General features: G+C 39.2%; 1 protein-coding gene across 2 annotated transcripts in view; it reads right to left on the reverse strand.

Moving 5' to 3' along the window:
* The window catches only part of LOC126276397 (ras-related C3 botulinum toxin substrate 1), a 101286-nt gene that overhangs the window by 38154 nt on the left and 42702 nt on the right, over positions 1 to 20430 (reverse strand). For both annotated transcript variants that reach the window (XM_049977273.1, XM_049977272.1), the window contains exon 5: positions 14420 to 14580. In XM_049977273.1, coding sequence (XP_049833230.1) covers positions 14420 to 14580 — 161 coding nt within the window. The remainder of the gene's footprint in view (positions 1 to 14419; positions 14581 to 20430) is intronic.

A 20430-nucleotide genomic window follows, 5' to 3' on the forward strand; every position in this document is an offset into this window, starting at 1 on the left:
AGTGAACCAGATGAGTGGATATGATCACACATGAATTTACCCACATAACCAGCTTTAAAAAAAGGGGATGAAAAGACCTACAGTTACACTTCAAGCAGGATGATGCAACTGCTCATACAGCCAGCCAAATCTGGGAGCATATTTACACAGTCTTCACACGTGGCAGAGATGTTAACAGACATCAGTTTGGTCGCAGCCCTATCTGGCCACCCAGGTCACCGGATCTGTCAGTGTGCAATTACTTTGGGTGGGGAGCTCTCAGGCTTAAGGCATATTGCAACAGCCCTCATAATCTTCAAGACTGCAGCAGAACATTTTGAATGAGATTGCAGCAATTCCATCAGTCCAACTTCAGTATCTCGCTGACCAGGGCCAAGGGGTAAATGGTGGTCACTTTCAACATCTGCTCAAGTCAGCTTAGCACTGCATTTCCTTTTGTCTACTGTATTTCTTTGTACCCTGGAACTCTATTCTTCGGGCAACTTTTATTTGTCCCACTGCCCACGTTTATTTGCCGCACTATGTAGGCCACACAACCTACCAAGCATAACTATTTTGTTATTTAATACCTGTAAAATTTGGCAAATGAATGTGTAAATGGCCTTCTTGGTTGAGTAGCTTTTCTGAAGTCTAAACTGTGATTTACTGAGAACATTACTGTCACTCAGGTGGGATACTATTCTAGAAAACATCATCTCAATAATTTTGGAAAATGATATCGGCAGTGAAACTGATCAATAGTAACCGAAATCTCTTCTATCGTCTTTCTTAACAGAACAATGGAAAATCTAGGACTGAATACTGACAATATTACGAAAAGGACAGCCACTCTACCATATAGCGGAGTAAGCTTTCGGCCAAAAATGCCTTCTCAGAACTAGACCCCCCCCCCCCCCCCCCCCCCCCACACACACACACACACACACACACACAGAGAGAGAGAGAGAGAGAGAGAGAGAGAGAGAGAGAGAGAGAGAGAGAGTGTGAGTTTCTGGCTGCCGAGGCTGGACTCAAAGAGTCTGGTCTTGGCAGCCACACAGTGAGTGTGTGTACATTGTCTGATTCCAAAGAATTAAACACTATACATTTGCTCTTCAAAGTTCTGTGTATTATACTAGAATTCCTGGCCCTATACACGAGACGTACTCGTTATTTAAGTAACAACATATGGGATGTGGGCTAAACTGTTTTAACCATAATCCGTGAAGATGGTCAGTGACTGAAACTGGTCGACATTTCAGTTTTAAATTAAAACTGAGCTGATAGTCAAACATGCATTTAATATATTTTAACTATATGCTTGTTTCAAATTTCACAAAAACAAATTTTTGACCAAAAGTTTTGTTTTCAAAATTTTGAATTACTTTTTGTGAAAAACCCACATATTTAAAATTTTGATAAATTAATGTAATATTAGTCCGTGTGTGTTTAATACAACATGAAAGTTTCAAGCTGTAACTCAAAATAGCTCTCAAGTTGTTATTAGTTTTATCCAGTGTTATACTCATAACCCTAAAATATATCTACATCTATATCCATACTCCGTAAGCCACCTAACGGTGTGTGGCGGAGGGTACCTTGAGTACCTCTATCGGTTCTCCCTTCTATTCCAGTCTTGTATTGTTTGTGGAAAGAAGGATTGTCGGTATGCTTCTGTGTGGGCTCTAATCTCTCTGATTTTACCCTCATGGTCTCTTCGCAAGATATACGTAGGAGGGAGCAATATACTGCTTGACTCTTCGGTGAAGGTATGTTTTCGAAACTTTAACAAAAGCATGTACCGAGCTACTAAGGCCTCTCTCCTGCAGAGTCTTCCACTGTAGTTTATCTATCATCTCCGTAGCACTTTCACAATTATTAAATGATCCTGTAACGAAGCACGCTGTTCTCCGTTGGATCTTCTCTCTCTCTTCTATCAACCCTATCTGGTACGGATCCCACACTGTTGAGCAGTATTCAAGCAGTGGGCGAACAAGCATACTGTAACCTACTTTCTTTGTTTTCGGATTGTATTTCCTTAGTATTCTTCCAATGAATCTAGTCTGGCATCTGCTTTACTGACGATCAACTTTATATGATCTATCTTTCTATGTATTCGCAGCACATTACACTTGTCTACATTGAGATTCAATTGCCATTCCCTGTACCATGCTTCAATTCGCTGCAGATCCTCCTGCATTTCAGTACAGTTATCCATTGTTACAACCTCTCGATACACCACAGCATCATCTACAAAAAGCCTCAGTGAACTTCCGATGTAATCCACAAGGTCATTTATGTACATCGTGAATAGCAACGGTTCTATGACTCTCTCCTGCGGCACACCTGAAATCACTCTTACTTCGGAAGACTTCTCTCCATTGAGAATGACATGCTGTGTTCTGTTATCTAGGAACTCTTCAATCCAATCACACAATTGGTCTGACAGTCCATATGCTCTTACTTTGTTCATTAAACGACTGTAGGGAACTGTAACAAATGCCTTGCAGAAGTCAAGAAACACGGCATCTACCTGGGAACTCGTGTCTATGGCCCTCTGAGTCTCGTGGACGAATAGCGCAAGCTGTGTTTCACACGATCGTCTTTTTCGAAACCCATGCTGATTCCTACATAGTAAATTTCTAGTCTCCAGAAAAGTCATTATACTCTAACATATCACTTGTTCCAAAATTCTACAACTGATCGACGTTAGAGATATAGGTCTATAGTTCTGCACATCTGTTTGACATCCCTTCTTGAAAACTGGGATGACCTGTGCCCTTTTCCAATCCTTTGGAACGCTACGCTCTTCTAGAGACCTACGGTACACAAATGCAAGAAGGGGCAAGCTCCTTCATGTACTCTGTGTAAAATCGAACTGGTATCCCATCAGTTCCAGCGACCTTTCTTCTTTTGAGCGATTTTAATTGTTTCTCTATCCCTCTGTCGTCTATTTCGATATCTACCATTTTGTCATCTGTGCGACAATTTAGAGAAAGAACTACAGTGCAGTCTTCCTCTGTGAAACAATTTTGGAAAAAGACATTTAGTATTTCGGCCTTTAGTCTGTCATCCTCTGTTTCAGTGCCATTTTGGTCACAGAGTGTCTGGACATTTTGATTTGATCCACCTACCGCTTTGATATAAGACCAAAATTTCTTAGGATTTTCTGCCAAGTCAGTACACAGAACTTTAGTTCAGTGTGGTACTGAGTTACGAGGGGAATGCTTCTCTGTGGCCGGACGGTGGGATTTTGGGAGGTGGTGAGAGACTGAAAAGATAAGGCACGGGAGATTTATTTTGGTACAAGGGTGGAAGGATAATTACAGTCTGTCAAGGCTTCAGTGAGACCCTCAGTATATTTCAAGAGGGACTGCTCGTCACTGCAGATGCGATGACAACGGGTGGCTAGGCTGTATGGAAGGAACTTCTTGGTATGGAACAGGTGGGCAGCTGTCAAAGTGGAGACATTGCTGATGGTTAGTAGGTTTGATATGGATGGAGGTACTGATGTAGCCATCTTTGAGGTGGAAGTCAACATCTAGGAAGGTTGAGTAGGATCAGGTGAAGCAAACGTAGGAGAAATTGTTGAGGTTCTGGAGGAAAGTGAATAGGGTGTCCTCACCCTCGATCCAGATGGCAAAGTTCTCATCAATGAATCTGAACCAGGTAAGGGACTCTAGGTGTTTACGAAGGTTTCCTCTAGATAGCCCATGAATAGGTTAGCATAGGATGGTGTCATGTGGGTGCCCAAGGCCATACCCCGGATTTGTTTGTAGATGCATTCCATCATGGATTTTCCATTATATTTATGAACTGTTTGAACTGAATTTGATTCACGATATGTTACAAACAATAGATTCATACGGACAGATCAATCTTAAAAACAATAACCCATTCAGCAGAACAATCTCTTGACATTTTAATTGAAAAACTAAAAGCTCAGTTACACCATTCATTCACTGCAGAACAACAGGCAATTTTCCAGACTGAACTGAAATCAAAACTCCACCAAAATGCACATCTCATGGGACAGGTCCATGCAATGGTGTAACAGAAACAGTTAAGCGATTGGTTGCACATGCGTCTTCAGCGAGCCAAGAATAATCAAATTATAACACCTCTTCAGCTTCATAACTGATGTGTGGAGAACATAAGAAGTTGTACATTTAACTACTTAACAGCCCAACAGCAGCAGGATGAAGACCTTAGTCTTTTTTTAACACACCAATAATAGCAAAAAATTCAAAAAACAATTCCACCAAATGGTTTGTGGCTGCATCAAGAAGAGGAAAGTTTACATTCAAGAGCTCCCTCTCCCTACAGCGGGCACTGGCTACCAGCTGAATGCCATCTGCCGCCTAATGCCAGGTGCCATCCAACCAGCCTAATGCAGCATGGTGCTTCGATTGTATTATCAACTGTCATTTTCTTATTTGCAGTTCTAGTATTTATCTTGCAGTCAAATATGGGATTGTGCAAAGAAGAAACTTATAAATGTTGTTCAAGAATTGCAAAATAGTCAAAGTGGAAAAAGGCCTAACATCTGAGACGTACTATTTGCTATGGGTCTAATAAAAGGGTTAAGGCAATAGAGGCAGCTTGGAACCTTTATATTGTGTGTGGGGTGAGTGCTTTTGGGAAAAAGCACGTCAGAAAGTGGTTTTCTTCTTTCTAGAAATATTGTTCTGGCATGAATGATTTTTCCCCATTCAGGAAGCCTCGCTAACAGAATTACGTGGTGAATTGTGACCATTTAAATGTCTTGCTACATTTGCATTCAATAGGCAAGGTTCAGGAGTCTGGAGTAGGAGTACTGGATGCTCTAACTTAGAAAGCAACAAAAGTCAAAGGAATGACTATTGCTGCATTTTTCCTTGAACACCAGTTCGCTCACCAAAAATTCCAAAGTAATATTGTTACTTGTGATGTGTTAAGATACCTTTATGTTAACTTCTTAACAAGAAATTAATCTCCGAGCCCCAACAAAAGAAACATACTTGAGCAAAAGGCAGTCTCAACACAGCGTTTTCCATCTGGTGGCTCAAAAAGAAGTCCACTGTAAAAATATAACGTATCTGTAACATGAACGAGCCTATATCATCAGGAATTAGCAAGGTATTACTCACACTGAAATTTGAAACGTTCCATGTTTACTTTTTGTCCCATGTTGCTATTAAATAGTACAGAAATGACACAGTTAATAAATAAAATAAAGTTTTCTTGTTAATTTTAGATCTGGTTGCCTGTAGCTCTGTCACAAAACCGATACAAATAAGGCCATCAGTGGAACCGGAAACGCGAACCAGAGCAGCCTCTCCTTCACAGGTGTGTTAGGGAAGAGCTATAGCATTACTCTCTCCCTTATTGCCCCAGTTGTGGCTATGACAGCTAAATCACGATGTAAAAGATGTGGAACTAGAAAGTAATTGATAACTTTATTTCACACCTTATGAAACAAACACTCAGGTTATTCAGGAAGTAACTCACTGTTTACAGACTTGCCAAACATATCCCAGCACTACTGCCTAATTCAGTTATACTATGAGCATGAAGAATACCATCAGAGACGTTCCTTGAGTCAGTTGTGATGTGACTACAGATTCTGTCTCCAACACATAGCTGCTGAGGGCTGAAATACCAAAAATGTACGCCACTGAACCTTAGTCGCATTTCTGTAACTAGGTTTAGGGAGCAGAGCACAGTTATTAAATACTCAGATACATCAACTGCAAACTAATCATCATACATCAAAAACTGTCACAATTGTTTACGTTTTTCTACAAGCATAAACTTTATGTAAACAAACATAAACACGATGACTGGTCAGAAGCCGTAGCACACATGCACTCGTGTTGTTACGCTCTTGGAAGCAGGCCCTACTTAAGTATTAGATATCTAATTACTAAGTTACGTTAAATGAAACTTTAAGATATTCAAGTGTATTAAAAGTCATCAAAGTTTTCTTAATCACGCTTTAACTACGTAGTTTTTATTTCAAGAATCATGTACAGTCACAGGCTCTGCAGCATTGTGCTCTGATTGTCGTGCCGTTAATATGCATTATCAAAATGGCTGAGGCTGCTTTCTGTAACGTAGTGAAACACGTGGGTGCATCATGGTCACAAAGTGCCGAGAAATAGGCTGTTCTTAATGTTTTTCATAAATTTATGGAGATAATCAGCTTCGAAGTTTTCCAGCCTTGTATACTATGCAGTTGACAATCCTTTACATGTTGAACAAGTAGTGCCGTCAGTAGCGTAATGGAATGTGAACCTACCGTTATTCGTGCATTGGTGGTTAAGTCAGGAATTTTGATCATTCTTGTTTTTGATTACAATAATACATTAGCTAAAAACGATTAAGTGTTGCAGTTTTCCTCTATTAGTCTAAGGAGCGTATTGTGGGAGATTTGCAGCGTATTATTTCATTCTTCCTAAAAATTAGATGACATTTGAAGCTGTGTTGCTCCTGTGCTCATCTCTTTTTACATGTGACCTGCAGCTGGCCACGTCACTGCAGGCTAGCTTTTACCAGTTGACCACCAGTGTTGCCCAAGTTAACTGCACCGGTAAAGCTGTTGCCCCATATTATCACTAAGTCAATGTGTAAGTAACGCACAGTGCAAAATGTACCATTATTATCATACTTGACAGTACTCTAGAGAGCTTGGCTGCAGTCTCATGTGAAATGGAAATCCAATGGCGTTCCAGCAAACGTGGAAGAATACATAGTGCAATGTTTACATTGGGTTTATTCTTATGATGAACAGATTATAGGTAGTTCATCACCAAATGTGATTCACATTTCTGGAGCACCTCCAGTGTTTACACTGTCAATGTTATAAGTACGCAATACATGTTTTTACAAAATTTTAGTATTGGAAAATATTTTTATAAGATTGCTATTATTGGCACTATCCCTAAAACAAAGAGACGAAGAGACAACAGTAAAGCATTTATTGCAAAATGTTAACATCTACAGGGACACTTCATACACAACAAAGAACAAAATTCCAATCATGAAAGGCTACTGTGCAGAAAACTGCTTAGAATACTATGTACACATTTCTGTTACTAGGCTTAGGGAGTGCAGTGTAATTATTAACAATAACTATATCAAGAACAGTCACAATTATTTGTGTTTTTCAGCCTTCAGTGTACTGAAAACTAAAAAACTCATCATCAGGTATGACCCACATATCTGGAGCATCTCCAGTGTTTATATTGCTGAAGTTATAAGTAGACAAAACATCTTTTTTATAATTATAGTATTAGAAAATATTTTTCGATGATTGCTATCATTGGCACAATCCCGAAAAGAGAGGACTGAAGAGAGAACACAACAACACAACACTGCAAAATGTTAATGCCCACAGGATACTTCACTTCATAAGCTACGAAGAACCAAGTCCCAGTCAAGAAAGGCTACTGTGCAGGAAACCATATGCAGTGACAGAAAACGTGGACTCAAAAAGCAGTTGAAAATTAAACCAGTCACAGCTAGCGAGGCATCAAGAATGTTCACATTGTCTCATTGCTGTAGTTGAGGCAAAGGTAGAAAGAAGCAGGTTTCCTGCCATGTAAAGATAGATGCATTGGAGTTTACTTGTAAAATAATCTTCTTGCAGTTGAAAACACCTTTTTCCAACTCACTGTCACCTATTTATACATTGACTGTTTGGAATATTTACACATAAATATCTAGCGAACGTAGTAGGATAACACAGTTCCAGTCCTGAAAGTCCATCAACTGTCACTCACAAGGGAAATTCCCCATTGCACCCCCCTTAGATTTAGTGGCAATTGGATATGTATCAAGCATGAAAGCAGGTAGAAGGTGTACTGAACAGTGAAAAAAGAAGTAAAATAGAAACAGTGAACGGTCCAAGCTCAAGATATGCCACATTGAGTGAACATGAATAGCTCTGTACACTAGATCGCGTAGTTTGTATTGCCCCCCCCCCCCCCCCCCCCCCCCCCCCCCCCCCCCCCCCCCCCCCCCCCCCCCCCCCCCCCCCCACGCACACACACAAAAAATTATGAACTGTCCGCTCTGGCCATTAACATGTATGTTCATTGTATTCAAATTTGTGCCTGTGCCATAATGCAATGTCTGTCTGCAACAGCGAGGAGTAACGAAGGGACCCCAGATGTACGCACCTCCTATTTGTTCAACATAAGTACCATATGTTACAACTCTTGCATCCCATTTTGGAAGTTTTGATTCCAGAATTTCTTTGTTGCAATATCGTCCACACCAGTTTATTTGTTGCTTTCATTTCTGTGAGATGTCTATGCAGCATCTCGCCACCTCTCACCATTCATTACATTTACTTGCGACGGACACTGGAAATAGTCTTACCACATAACTCATAGTCTATAACTAATGTATAGTATGACAATTGTTAAGTCTACAGAAGGAGAATGGACAAATCAATGACTGGATGGAAAGTTGATAATTCTGCGAGGAAAAAAAATGGAGCACAAGGTAGATTCAAACATGGATCTCCCGCTTTACAGTGCAACACCACAACCACTCAACCATGAAGCCATCATTCTTGGAACCTGCTCGATGTTTCAGGTCTTGAGCTTGGATCGTTCACTCTTTCTATTTCGCGTCTATTTTACAGTTCAGTACACCTTCTTCCTGCTTTCATGCTTGATCCATGGTCAGTTTTTGATGCCATCTACTGGGCCCTTATACCACTAAATATGAGGGGAGTGGGGGGCGATGGAGAGTTTCTCTTGTAAGTTACCGAACATTTTCTGGACAGAAATTTATATAATAGTAATATGTGAACATTTGTCTTGCTTTCTGTGTGATAACACTTTAACTACATCCTTAGTCATTGTTTTGTGATGCCTCTAACTCATACCAGATACACATGAATCAAAGTGTAACACCTATATAGTCAAGTAACTAATGGCCAAAGCAATGGAAGCAGGAATGCAGCAAGCTTATTACCTAACTAATTGTAACGTGTAGTGACTGCCATTTCAGCTGCACAGCAGACGGTAATATCTGATATGGAGCTTTCAATATAATTAATGTAGTTATCGCAAGAACCAACTCTGTGTCTACTTGGTGCTAAAGAGTCATGTGCTTCGTATATTATATTGAGCAGATGGACCAGTGTTTCCTTCCAGACATTAGGAGGTTTTGGTTCCATTCTCTGCTTGCTCTGGATGGAAATGTGAAAATTTGTAGCAAGGCAGGTGTTCCTAGTCTCAAGTCTGTGTACAGCATATGCTTGCTCGCATAGCAGGACGAAGTAAGTAGAGCTTCATCAGAGTTGTTGCCCGTAAGAAGCACCAATGCCCCCAAAACTATCCTTACACAGGTAGTCAGTGCTAAAGTAAGTGTGTCACCACTAACATCTTTCAAACCAGGTGGACAGTCAGGGTGTATACATGGACAAGGAAAAAAAAAATTATGGATTTTTCCCGGATTTCCTGGTTAAAAATAAACTTTCACCCAGGCGAAAATACACTTTTTCCATATTAAGTGACAGTATACTCTTCCTCGGCACTGTAAAACTCATCAATCGTTTGAATGTTTATGGTTTTATATACCGGAGTAGAATTTACTTGCACTTTAGTTAACGAACCTCAGGAGGGAAAAACATGTTTTGCAATACCTTTGATGTGCAGCAACATGTATGCTGCATATTTTCGTATTACAAAGGTATAAATTTGAATTCCACCCAACACAGCATGTTCCTTTCCAAAACATTGAAATCAAGATTGTGATGTGTTTTTGTAAGACAATAATAGCTCATGTCATGTGATCTCGCCAGCTGATGGCAGCATAGGTCACGTGATGTAGTGATCCAATAGCAAGATCACTCTTAAGTAGCGCGCACACACAAGTAAGAAAAGTTAATGGTTTAAATTAATATACATAGCATTCACATATGATATTGGTCTCGAAGATTAATAAGCTGGAAGAGAAGCTAAGCTTCCACATATAATGTTGATCTTTCTTTCGTGTGTTACACTTGAAAGATACATCACACAAATGTTCCAGCAAAATTTTTAATAACGATGTAAATGTCTGATCTTCTGGGCTCGAAATTCTTCTAAATGGTCGTACTCAAGAGCTGATTTTTAAATCAGAGTCAAACACTTTGTGATTTAAGAAATTCATCGTACATTCTCGTACATAGTTCATCTTGAAAAAAGGAAATCTGCTTTGAATGTAACACTTTTCAAACCACCATTCGCAATATTTTCCCGCGACCTGTTAGAAATAGGTTTGTTTCAGCAGTTGCAAAAGAGCGCCAGGTAACGAGCGTCACCGCGCTTGTGCAACTAAGATGACACAGGAAGCCCATATGTTTGTACATGTAAAACATTAAAAGATCTTACATATGTCATAAAAGAAACAAGATATCAGACGATACTTCAAGAGTGTTGAAATTTCATTAACCATACTAAAATGCATAATTTGGCTTAAAATGCACATTCGTATCTAAACTTTCTTGGAGTACCAGTACTGTATTATCTCATGTTTGGTTATTTATTATGGCATAGTGTCATATGTGCACTTGAAATGCAGCGAACAGCTGAAACTAGTCATTAGTGTGAAATTAAACACTTTGTTTCAAATAAATTGACTGCCTCAGCAGAAAAGATTAATTTTAAGCCAAATCTCTTTAGCAAACCAGCAAAGATAACTTCATTGTTCTGTAAGGTGATTAATGCTTGACTGTCAGAAAGGTGTAAATAAAATTTGAAACTAATTACATATTTTAGCCTTCCGTAATTATGCGAACGTATTTTAATTCATCTGATAGCTCCTGGCCACAAAAAGCTGTTTTTTATCATTTAACGTGAGAGCAATAAATGAAGAGGAAACAACAAAATTAATGAACATAAACACAGGTCACATGGAGACTACCCACCTCAACTCGGACTGCTCTGTGCATCAGCCCCAGATTTACTATATTTCCAAAACGGGGCAATAATACGCCCAGCCACACTACTTAACCAGAAGTGGGAGAAGGTACTACTCATACGCGACTTAACTGCGCATGCTCAGGAGCCTGCCCGCAACAGGTCAAACAAATCTAATTTAAACAGTTGTCACATCACGCTCATCGGAGGCAATTTGTTGTTATAAAGCATTACATAGTCTTCATAAAGCCTTTGACACACTTTGCTGTTGGCACACACTTGTATGAGCACTGTTTTGTTGTTGTATACAGCGCATTTACTTTGCAACTTCAGGTTTTTCTTTTTCTGCAGTAGCGTGATACAGTAATATCCTTTGTTAAGAGTATTGGTTCTTACCAGTCAAAATCATAAAAATCTCCCGGTTGTCCCGGGTCGTATACACCCTGACAGTGTAACACCACCATATTCACTGAGCACTCATGCCATTCTGATCATACTTTATCACTTACTTGTTAATACTGCAATATAACTGCTACTGACGCTTTGCCAAGAAATGCAAAAAGTGCCTTATGAATGAGAACTTCTAATTGCTTTACGCCTAAGACTGAGTTCAAAAATAACAATAACAAGTTAACAAAATTGTGTGAAGGGCAGGGCCTCTACTTATGTTCTAGAGTTCTTGCTGTTCAATCTTAATTAATTCTTGATAGCTGAGCACTATCAGGTCTTTTGGCTATCGAAATAATCATATGGTATTATCGAAGTTTAATCACTGTAACACTTGATTACCTTAAGCAATACTCCATTCTGGATTGAATATGATTCTGAATGCGACATTAATTTGGCAATTGGTCGCTCTCCTGACGATGTTTGAACTGCTCTGAAAGTTGTGTTGCCTGTCACCTGAATTTTAAAAGAAATTGTGATATCTGGCAGTCAGTGCTGAATATAGGTATGTGCAAAGAAATTAGAGAAATAACAAAGACTCATTCTGCTGGAAAACTCAATGTGCCGAAGTCCTTAACTATGAGTCGGAGTGCGGCATTAATGCTTGAAAGGAAAAAGCCTCAGACATGGCAGTGTACTGTCATAAAACTGTGCACACCTGAGTTGATACCATCCGTATGAAGATGCGGCAGACCAAAAAGGATAGCTAGGCATAAGTCAAGTGGTTATGTTGAAACAGGACCTACCAGACGAAAAAATGGCAGTGTGGAACCCCGTGTTTCCAGTGAGAGAGAAAACCAATGTCTGTTCGACAACATAGTGCCAATCCAATTCTCAATTGCCATCAAATGGGATAGATTTCTCGGTTTTCTAGAAGTGCAAGAACTCTGAGTAGTAGACTAAACAACAATGAAACTTTTATGCCAAATAGTTCTATAAAGCAATGCTTGACTGTCTATCAAATGTCTTTTGCATAATGACTGACTGGTGCAGAGCCATATTTTCTGACTGGGAAACATTTGCTGTCATTACTAATGAGCCATTTCAGGTGAGATATCAATAGATTGATTGTGTATAGTATTGTAAATGCAATTAATTTGTTTATCTCTTAATTTATGGTCTAGCTCTATTTCTTTGTTTTCATTCCCTCTAGCACTCCACATAGCAATTTTCATCTAGCTGTCATACATAATCCTTGACTTGCCTATGTTGTCTCCAAGAAATGATGACATTAGGAATGAACTAGATAATTTTAATATTAATTAAAAGATTGAACTACATAAAACATTATGAAAACATCACCAACAAAGAATAAGTGCAGAGAGACTCCCGCATAAGCCCAGCCAAGGAGGAGGGACACAGAAAGATACAGAATAAGATGGCACTGAAAAGTGAAGACTGGACACACAGAAGTGCCCACACCTTGAACTGCAGAAGAACAAGATGGTAATAAATGCAAATGCTTAGACAAAACTGGCTTTATGTTATTGTAGTGCAGAGCACATCTATAAAATGTGTTTCCCTTGTTTAAGTTACATCTGTTTTGTTTTGCATTCACGAAATAAATGAATTTGTGAGAAGTTTTCTGAGGGTTTTGCTCCATGACAGTCAAGACACCGCCAAACAAATGCCCACAAATAACTAGTGTTGTCAAAAAAACACCACCACCAATTATATGTAAAATGCTATCCAGAAAATATTTGGTGACTGAGTGATAGTCGACAGACTTCCAGGATTGGAGCTGGATTATCCTACTATGTTCGCTAGATATTTATGTGTAACTTTGATGAAATATGCCAAACAATCCATGTGTAAATAGTTGGCAGCGAGTTGGAAAAAGGTGTTTTCAACTGCAACAAGATTATTTTACAAGTAAATTCCAATGCTTCTGTCATTTACATGGCGGGAAACCTGCTTCTTTCTACCTTTGCCTCAACTACAGCAAGACAATGTGAACATTCTTGATGCCTCACTAGCTGTGTCTGGTTTAAGTTTCAATGGCTTTTTGAGTCCACGTTTTCTGTCACTGCATATGGTTTCCTACCAGTAGCCTTTCTGGACTGGAACTTGGTTCTTCGTAGCTTATGAAGTGAAGTGGCCTGTGGATATTAACATTTTGAAATGTTGTGTTCTCTCTTCATTCCTCTCTTTTCGGGATTGTGCGAATGATAGCAATCTTCGAAAAATATTTTCTAATACTATAATTATGAAAAAAGATGTTTTGTTTACTTACAACTTTGACAATATAAACACTGGAGATGCTTCAGAAATATGAATTATGTCTGATGAGTATTTTAGTTTTCAGTACACTGAAGACGTATAACTGGCATCTTTGAGGCAGAATTTATACACACTTCGCAGACGACTCAAGGAACAGATCTGCTGGTATCCTTCGTGTAGGTAGTACAACAATCTTGCCAACAATGCTGGATGTTTGACAACTCTGTTACTTTCTGCATGGCACAGAATTATCATTCCACATGGAAATTGCAAGTAATCTCCTCTCTAACATTGTGATTTAAGTAGTATTAAATAAAAAAAAGTATGCAAGTTAAGAAGAATGTGGAGAACACCTTTTCGGCAATTTATATGCACTACAATGAAAAAATTCTCTTCCAAACACAGAAGAACTTCTGTTTCTTGTCCCCTTTGTCCTGCACTGGTGCAAGGTCACACGGTTTTTAACGAATTTGGGATAGGTAGTTTACGACGTGGCCAGATGCCCTTTCTGTCGCCACTCCACTACTCTCTACGACAATCTGTGTACCCCAACTGTCTACGTCCAGTGTTAATCATGTGAAACTGAATGAAAGTTTGAGAAATGTTTGTGGATTGTGTAACTGACTTGGGTAGTAGACTAGTGGGAAACTGCCTGAAAACCACTTCTGGAATGGTCTACACACCAACCTTTGTCATTAATCTGCTGGTTGGATTCAATTAACGGCTGGTGCACCTCCCCGCCCCAGGAGTGGCGCTTTAACACGCACGGCTACCTGGTTGGGTCTTCAAAACACAGAACAGCCTCGAACAACTTTGTAAAAATGCTCTTTAACATCACAGAGTATACATGCAGTAAATAAGGACAAAATCAATACCTGTTTGAGTCCACGCTGCGTTAGAGCTGAGCATTCCATGTATTTTACTGCTCTGATCTTATTTGCTAATTTCTGTCCCTGTTCCCTCTTAATAGGTGACAGGCCCTGCTCTGCAAGAGCTGTCAGAGTTTCACGATCATCACGGAGATCAATTTTGGTTCCTGCAACGATTAAAAACTTTTAACTACAACTCTACAAGTAATCTTAAAATAATCTTTAGAACACTCATGTACTTTCCTATCACTGAAACTTCACACAACACTGGTCAAATAATTACATATTCCTGTTTGTACTTGGAATAAAAATTATTTGCAGCACACAGTGCAGCTAGATGAGATGGTAGAGACTCAAACAAACATTTATGGATATCCCATGTCCTGCGATGTTTGCTTTGTTTCCCAAAGATGTTGAAGACAATGTGGAAAAGGATCTATTCAGTAAACATGACAATCAAGGTGGTACCACAGCTTTTAGTTTGGTTAAGAACCAGGTAATTCAGGGGCCAGAGGAATATGTCTTCCAGCTTTTTGTGGTCATCTTTAGTCATGGGGCAATGTGTATTGTTTTTCTAACAGATCCCTCACCTCAGGGAAGATGATAGTGTACAGCTCTTGAGACTGATTGGTAACCAAATCAGAAAAGAGGAGTAGTTCTTCCATAGAGACAGAAAAATGTTCCAACTCTCTTTCCAAACCATATTATGTTCTTTCATAAACAGTAACAGCATACCGTATTTACTCGAATCTAAACCGCAACTGAAAAATGAGATTCGAAATCAAGGAAAACAAATTTTCCCGAATCTAAGCTGCACCTGAAACTTGAGACCCAAAATTCAAGGGGAGAGAAAAGTTTTAGGCCGCACCTCCAAAGTGAAACAAAGTTGGTCCATTGTAATATGAGACACAATTTAGATCGAATGAATTACGATACAGCTACAGTAGTCATAAGCTTAGCAGTTAAGCTTTACCATGTAGCCAATGCTACGCGTCAGGCGCTCCTTTTTTTCATGTGCTTCGTCTGGTTTGAATGGATTGCTTATTTTTCTTTGATCTGATAGGTGCCGTTCTCTTTGTTATAAGTGTTCACGTCACTCTAAGCTGAAAATGCATTACTGTATTGGGTCATGCATTGTTTGTCGCATTCTGATAATGAGTGTTTATGGCCTGTTGCCGCACGCGGCATGGCTTGCTTTTGTGCGCGCTACCGCAGCTTACACATGCGCACACACACACACACACACACACACACACACACACACACACACACACACACACACACACACAGAGAGAGAGAGAGAGAGAGAGAGAGAGAGAGAGAGAGAGAGAGAGAGAGAGAGGGGGGGGGGGGGGGGGGAATCGTCTCATTAGCGAAACACTGGCAAGAGACTGCTATTTGTTGTTACTTACACTGCTGCTTTCCTTGATTATGATCAACAAGAACCAAATAATAGACTGCGTATGATAAAATATGTTCTGCATGAGAGTTTAGCGAAAAATTTTCTCCATTTGAAAATCTTTGCAGACGCCTCTTTAGTACATTACATTCTTCACAGAAATTAATGTCATCTTAGATTTAAAAATCTAGTCAGTTGCTGTGCTTCATTTCTGATTGTATCACTATTAGGCATAAGAATAATACGAATATAAACATGACATGATATGTATATTCTTCCACATTTGCTGTTGTTTTGCTCTAGTTCATTAGGCAGACAGGATTTAAATGAGATAGCAGCAAACACGAAAGAGTGCATGGCAAAATGTTTATATTCGTATTATTTTTATGGTGAAGAGAGTACTGCAAGTGATTCACGATTCATAAAAGCTCCTATTAGCAACCATCTCTTCTCACAGGTAGGAAACAATTCAGAACGTAGAGTTGGCCATATTGACAAATATCCCAAACAGTCTTGCCAGTTGGATTTTCGTAGTACATTGAAATTCTGCTACATTTGAAGATGAACAATATGGAAGTTGTATTTACTTCATTGGATAATGTATGAAAATGCAATGTTCAAAACTCGGGGTGGAGAAAAAAAAAGCTCGTCTTCCACATTTTTTTAAAATTTTGTTTACTGCCGCAGAGGTTTTGGCGCCAGTATTTATCTTTGTGCCTGCAAAGTGTGCTTGTGTAGTGCTACATATATTTGACGGCAGAAGTTAATTGTAGCAGCACCTACCAACAATTTTCAGAACTTCTGCTTACTTTACACTCGATTCTAAGCTGCAGGCGGTTTTTTGGATTACAAAAATCGGAAAAAAACTGTGGCTTAGATTTGAGTAAATACTGTAGTCTGTAAAGTTTTTACAATATGGAGCTTTTCCTTCCATTGAAGTCCTATTATTAGATTGATGAAAATAGCTTCTCTCTTCATCAAACCATCATCTGCTGCAAAACACGCTGAACTGTTGTGATGGGTGGGTACTGCTATCTCCTGATTTATATAGACAGGTTTCCAGTGTAGCATTTCTGATGATTTCTCTGCAGCATCACAGTCAACATAAATGCCTAATATCAATGGCACATGGAGCTCTACAGTTTCCACAAATGTTTCTTAAATTAGTGCTCTTAGTCCAATTATATGTTTTCATCACAAAATCACATGAACAGTACACCAACTTAAATGTTTCTGAAAAATGCTCTCCTTACATCAAAAGGTAATGATTAATTCTTTTTTGCAACATAGATCAACTGCTTTCGTTACTAATGAGAGCAGTGAGAAAAATGAATACAGTGTCCTGAATGTTTATTTTAAATCCCATAAGCACCTTTCAGTCTTCTAGGTTGTCGTAAAAAGTTTATTACAGATTTACAGTCTGCCTGAAATGTAGACACAACCAGTTCTAGTCCCATATACCCTCACTTTACAAATGTGTGTCATGGAACACATCACGCGTTATGCCAAAAATCACACAAAAGAGGTGGTCCCAGAATTTGTAGTTAAAATAAGTACACAGCAGATGTACATGTAAAGAACGCACACTATAATTAAAAGTGAACTTTCAAAGATAAGCACCAAAAATTTAAAAGTTAGGATACATTTTTTGCATAATAAAAAAAAGATCATTTTTGTATAAATTCTGTATGCATATTATATTCTCTACTGCCTGGCCCTTTGTCCAGCGGTGAGCATCCAGAACCAGCAGCACCCCTGTTGTCTCTTTTTTCACTCTTAAAACTGCAATTTCCACTAATGGCGCAGACAACATTCTGCCCCCCCCAAACATGCACACAGTGACACATTGTTACAGCCTTGCAATAATTTAAATAACTACATTTGAATATTTGCATGAACACAGGAGGGGGGGGGGGGGGGGGGGAGGAGGACTTGAGTCTCATTTCAAATAGTTACCCTAGATGGCAGTGGCTTCAATCTACCCTTGATACTGTATGTTGGTGAAAAAATACATGCTCAAAGTCAGAAGTCACCATAAAATGTCATCTGAATGTGTTCTCAAAAAATTATTTTGAACAATTAGTTCAGAAGCCCACTAAGTGTAAATGGTTGCAAAAATATACCTGTCTTCTAAACAACAAATAATCCTGAGCAAGCAGGGAGTATCATGATAGATACAGGGATTAGTGACCAAAAGGTTGCTGTAGTGAGACTGAATGCCATAACATCCAAACCCACCAAAAATGAAAGCACAATATATCTATTTAGAAAAGCAGATAAAAACTTGCTTGAGGCCTTCCCTAGAGACAAGTCTCCACATCTTCCAATCTGACTGTGTAAGCATAGACCAAATGTGGTTTGTATTCAAAGTAATAGTATTGACAGCTATTGAGAGAGACGCCAAACAAATTGAAAATATTTAGACACAATATTGGTATGGTGTGAAAAGTGGAATTGACTAAATAAGGAAAAGTCACATGGTCCTCCACATGAATACTAAAATGTCTCCATTACATTTTGGTTACATGATAAGTCACAAAAATATAAAGGTTTGAAGTTTCAACGAAATAGTTACGGATTAAAATTATGAATAACTTAAGTTGGAATGATCACTTAGATAACGTAATGGGGAAGGCAAACCGAAGACTATGATTTATTAGCCGAATACTGAGGAAATGTGACAGATGTACTAAACTGCCTATACCACACTTGTATATCTTCTGCTGGAGTATTGCTGTGCAGTGTGAGATCCGCATCAGATAGGATTGACAGAAGACCTCACGTAAGTTCAAAGAAGGGCAGCTCATTTTGTACTACAGTGAAACAGGTGACAGTGCTATGGATACGATACATGAATTGGAGTGGTAATCATTAATACAAATGGGTTTTCTTTCTAGCGAGATCTTCTTATACAATTTCAGTCACTAACTTTCTCTTCAGAGTGTGAAAGTATTTTGTTAGCACCCATCTACATAGAGAGGAATGAGTATCATAACAAAATATGAGAAATCTGAGTACACACAGAAGGAGTTACTGTTTATTTTTCCTGTGCACTGTTCAAGAGTGCAACATTAGAGAATTAGCTTGAATGTTGTTTGATGGACCCTCTGCCAGGCACTTGGGTGTAGATCAGCACAGCAAAGTAAACCTCTTTGGCCTTCAAGAAAACTCTGGGAGGTTTACAAAATTTTTTAAAAGTTTCTATGAAGCAGGTAGAGAATGCAATCCTAGCATTAAAACACTAAAACTCTGCAGGTTGGGATGAAATACCCACTAAAGTTATTGAAGTAGTACACAATAAAATGACAAACTTACTAGCTAAAATAATAAATCAATGCTTTGAAGAGGACTGCTTCCCAGAGGTACTGCAATATGCCCAAGTCAAACCACTTTTCAAAAGGAGATAAAGAGAGGTCAGGGAAATTATCATCTAAAAATCTGAAAAAGTTGGTGCTGGCCAAATCCAAACCTTCATGTATAATATTCTGCATTTTACTCAGGGGAGAAACAACACAGAAGCAGTCAATAGTTTCACTGAGAAAATAAGAACATCATTAGTCAAGAGCAATAAGGTGGTAGAAATTTTCTATGACCTCAAAAAGGTGTTTGATTCTGTAATCTTTGCTTATTTACTTGAAAAGTATGGCATTATGGGTAGTGCCCTAAAATGGCTTAAACCCGACTCATCAAACAAAAAACAACGAGTTCAAATACTTCTTAAATGGGGCAGATTATTATTCAGACTGGAGAAAAATTATCTTAGGGTATTCCACAAGGCTCCATACTAGGACCAGTCCTGTTTTTCTACCATGATAATGACTTATCATTAAATATCAACTCCCTAGACACTCCTGTGTTACTTGAAAGTCAGGACTTGGAAATATACATTACGTATGGTACTGGTTTTCAGGGTAGGTCAACAAACAAGAATGAAACTTCCACATGGGAAAAATATATTAAAAACAAAGATTCCAAGACTTACCAAGCGGGAAAGCACCGGTAGACAGGCACAATAAATAAAACACACACACAGAATTTCTAGCTTTCGCAACCGACGGTTGCTTCTTCAGGAAAGAGGGAAGGAGAGGGAAAGACGAAAGGATGTGGGTTTTAAGAGAGAGGGTAAGGAGTCATTCCAATCCCGGGAGCGGAAAGACTTACCTTAAGAGGAAAAAAGGACAGGTGTACACCCACACACACACACACACACACACACACACACACACACACACACACACACAAGCACCGTCCTAGTTATCTGGATACTTCCCACTAACACCAACCTGTCAGAACTCCGGAGATGGGAACTTGCCCTTCAGTATATCCTCTCTTCTTGATATCCGCCAGGCCTCAACCGCCGCTCATACCTCACCTGTCTTACAACAACTTCTTTGCCTCTGTACTTCCGCCTCGACCGACATCTCTGCCCAAACTCTTTGAATTTACAAATGTGTGCTTGTGTCTGTGTGCGAGTGTACACCTGTCCTTTTTTCCCCTTAAGGTAAGTCTTTCCGCTCCCGGGATTGGAATGACTCCTTACCCTCTCCCTTAAAACCCACATCCTTTCGTCTTTCCCTCTCCTTCCCTCTTTCCCGAAGAAGCAACCGTCGGTTGCGAA

Source organism: Schistocerca gregaria, chromosome 1, assembly GCF_023897955.1.
Source record: "Schistocerca gregaria isolate iqSchGreg1 chromosome 1, iqSchGreg1.2, whole genome shotgun sequence".
Lineage (NCBI taxonomy): Eukaryota > Metazoa > Arthropoda > Insecta > Orthoptera > Acrididae > Schistocerca > Schistocerca gregaria.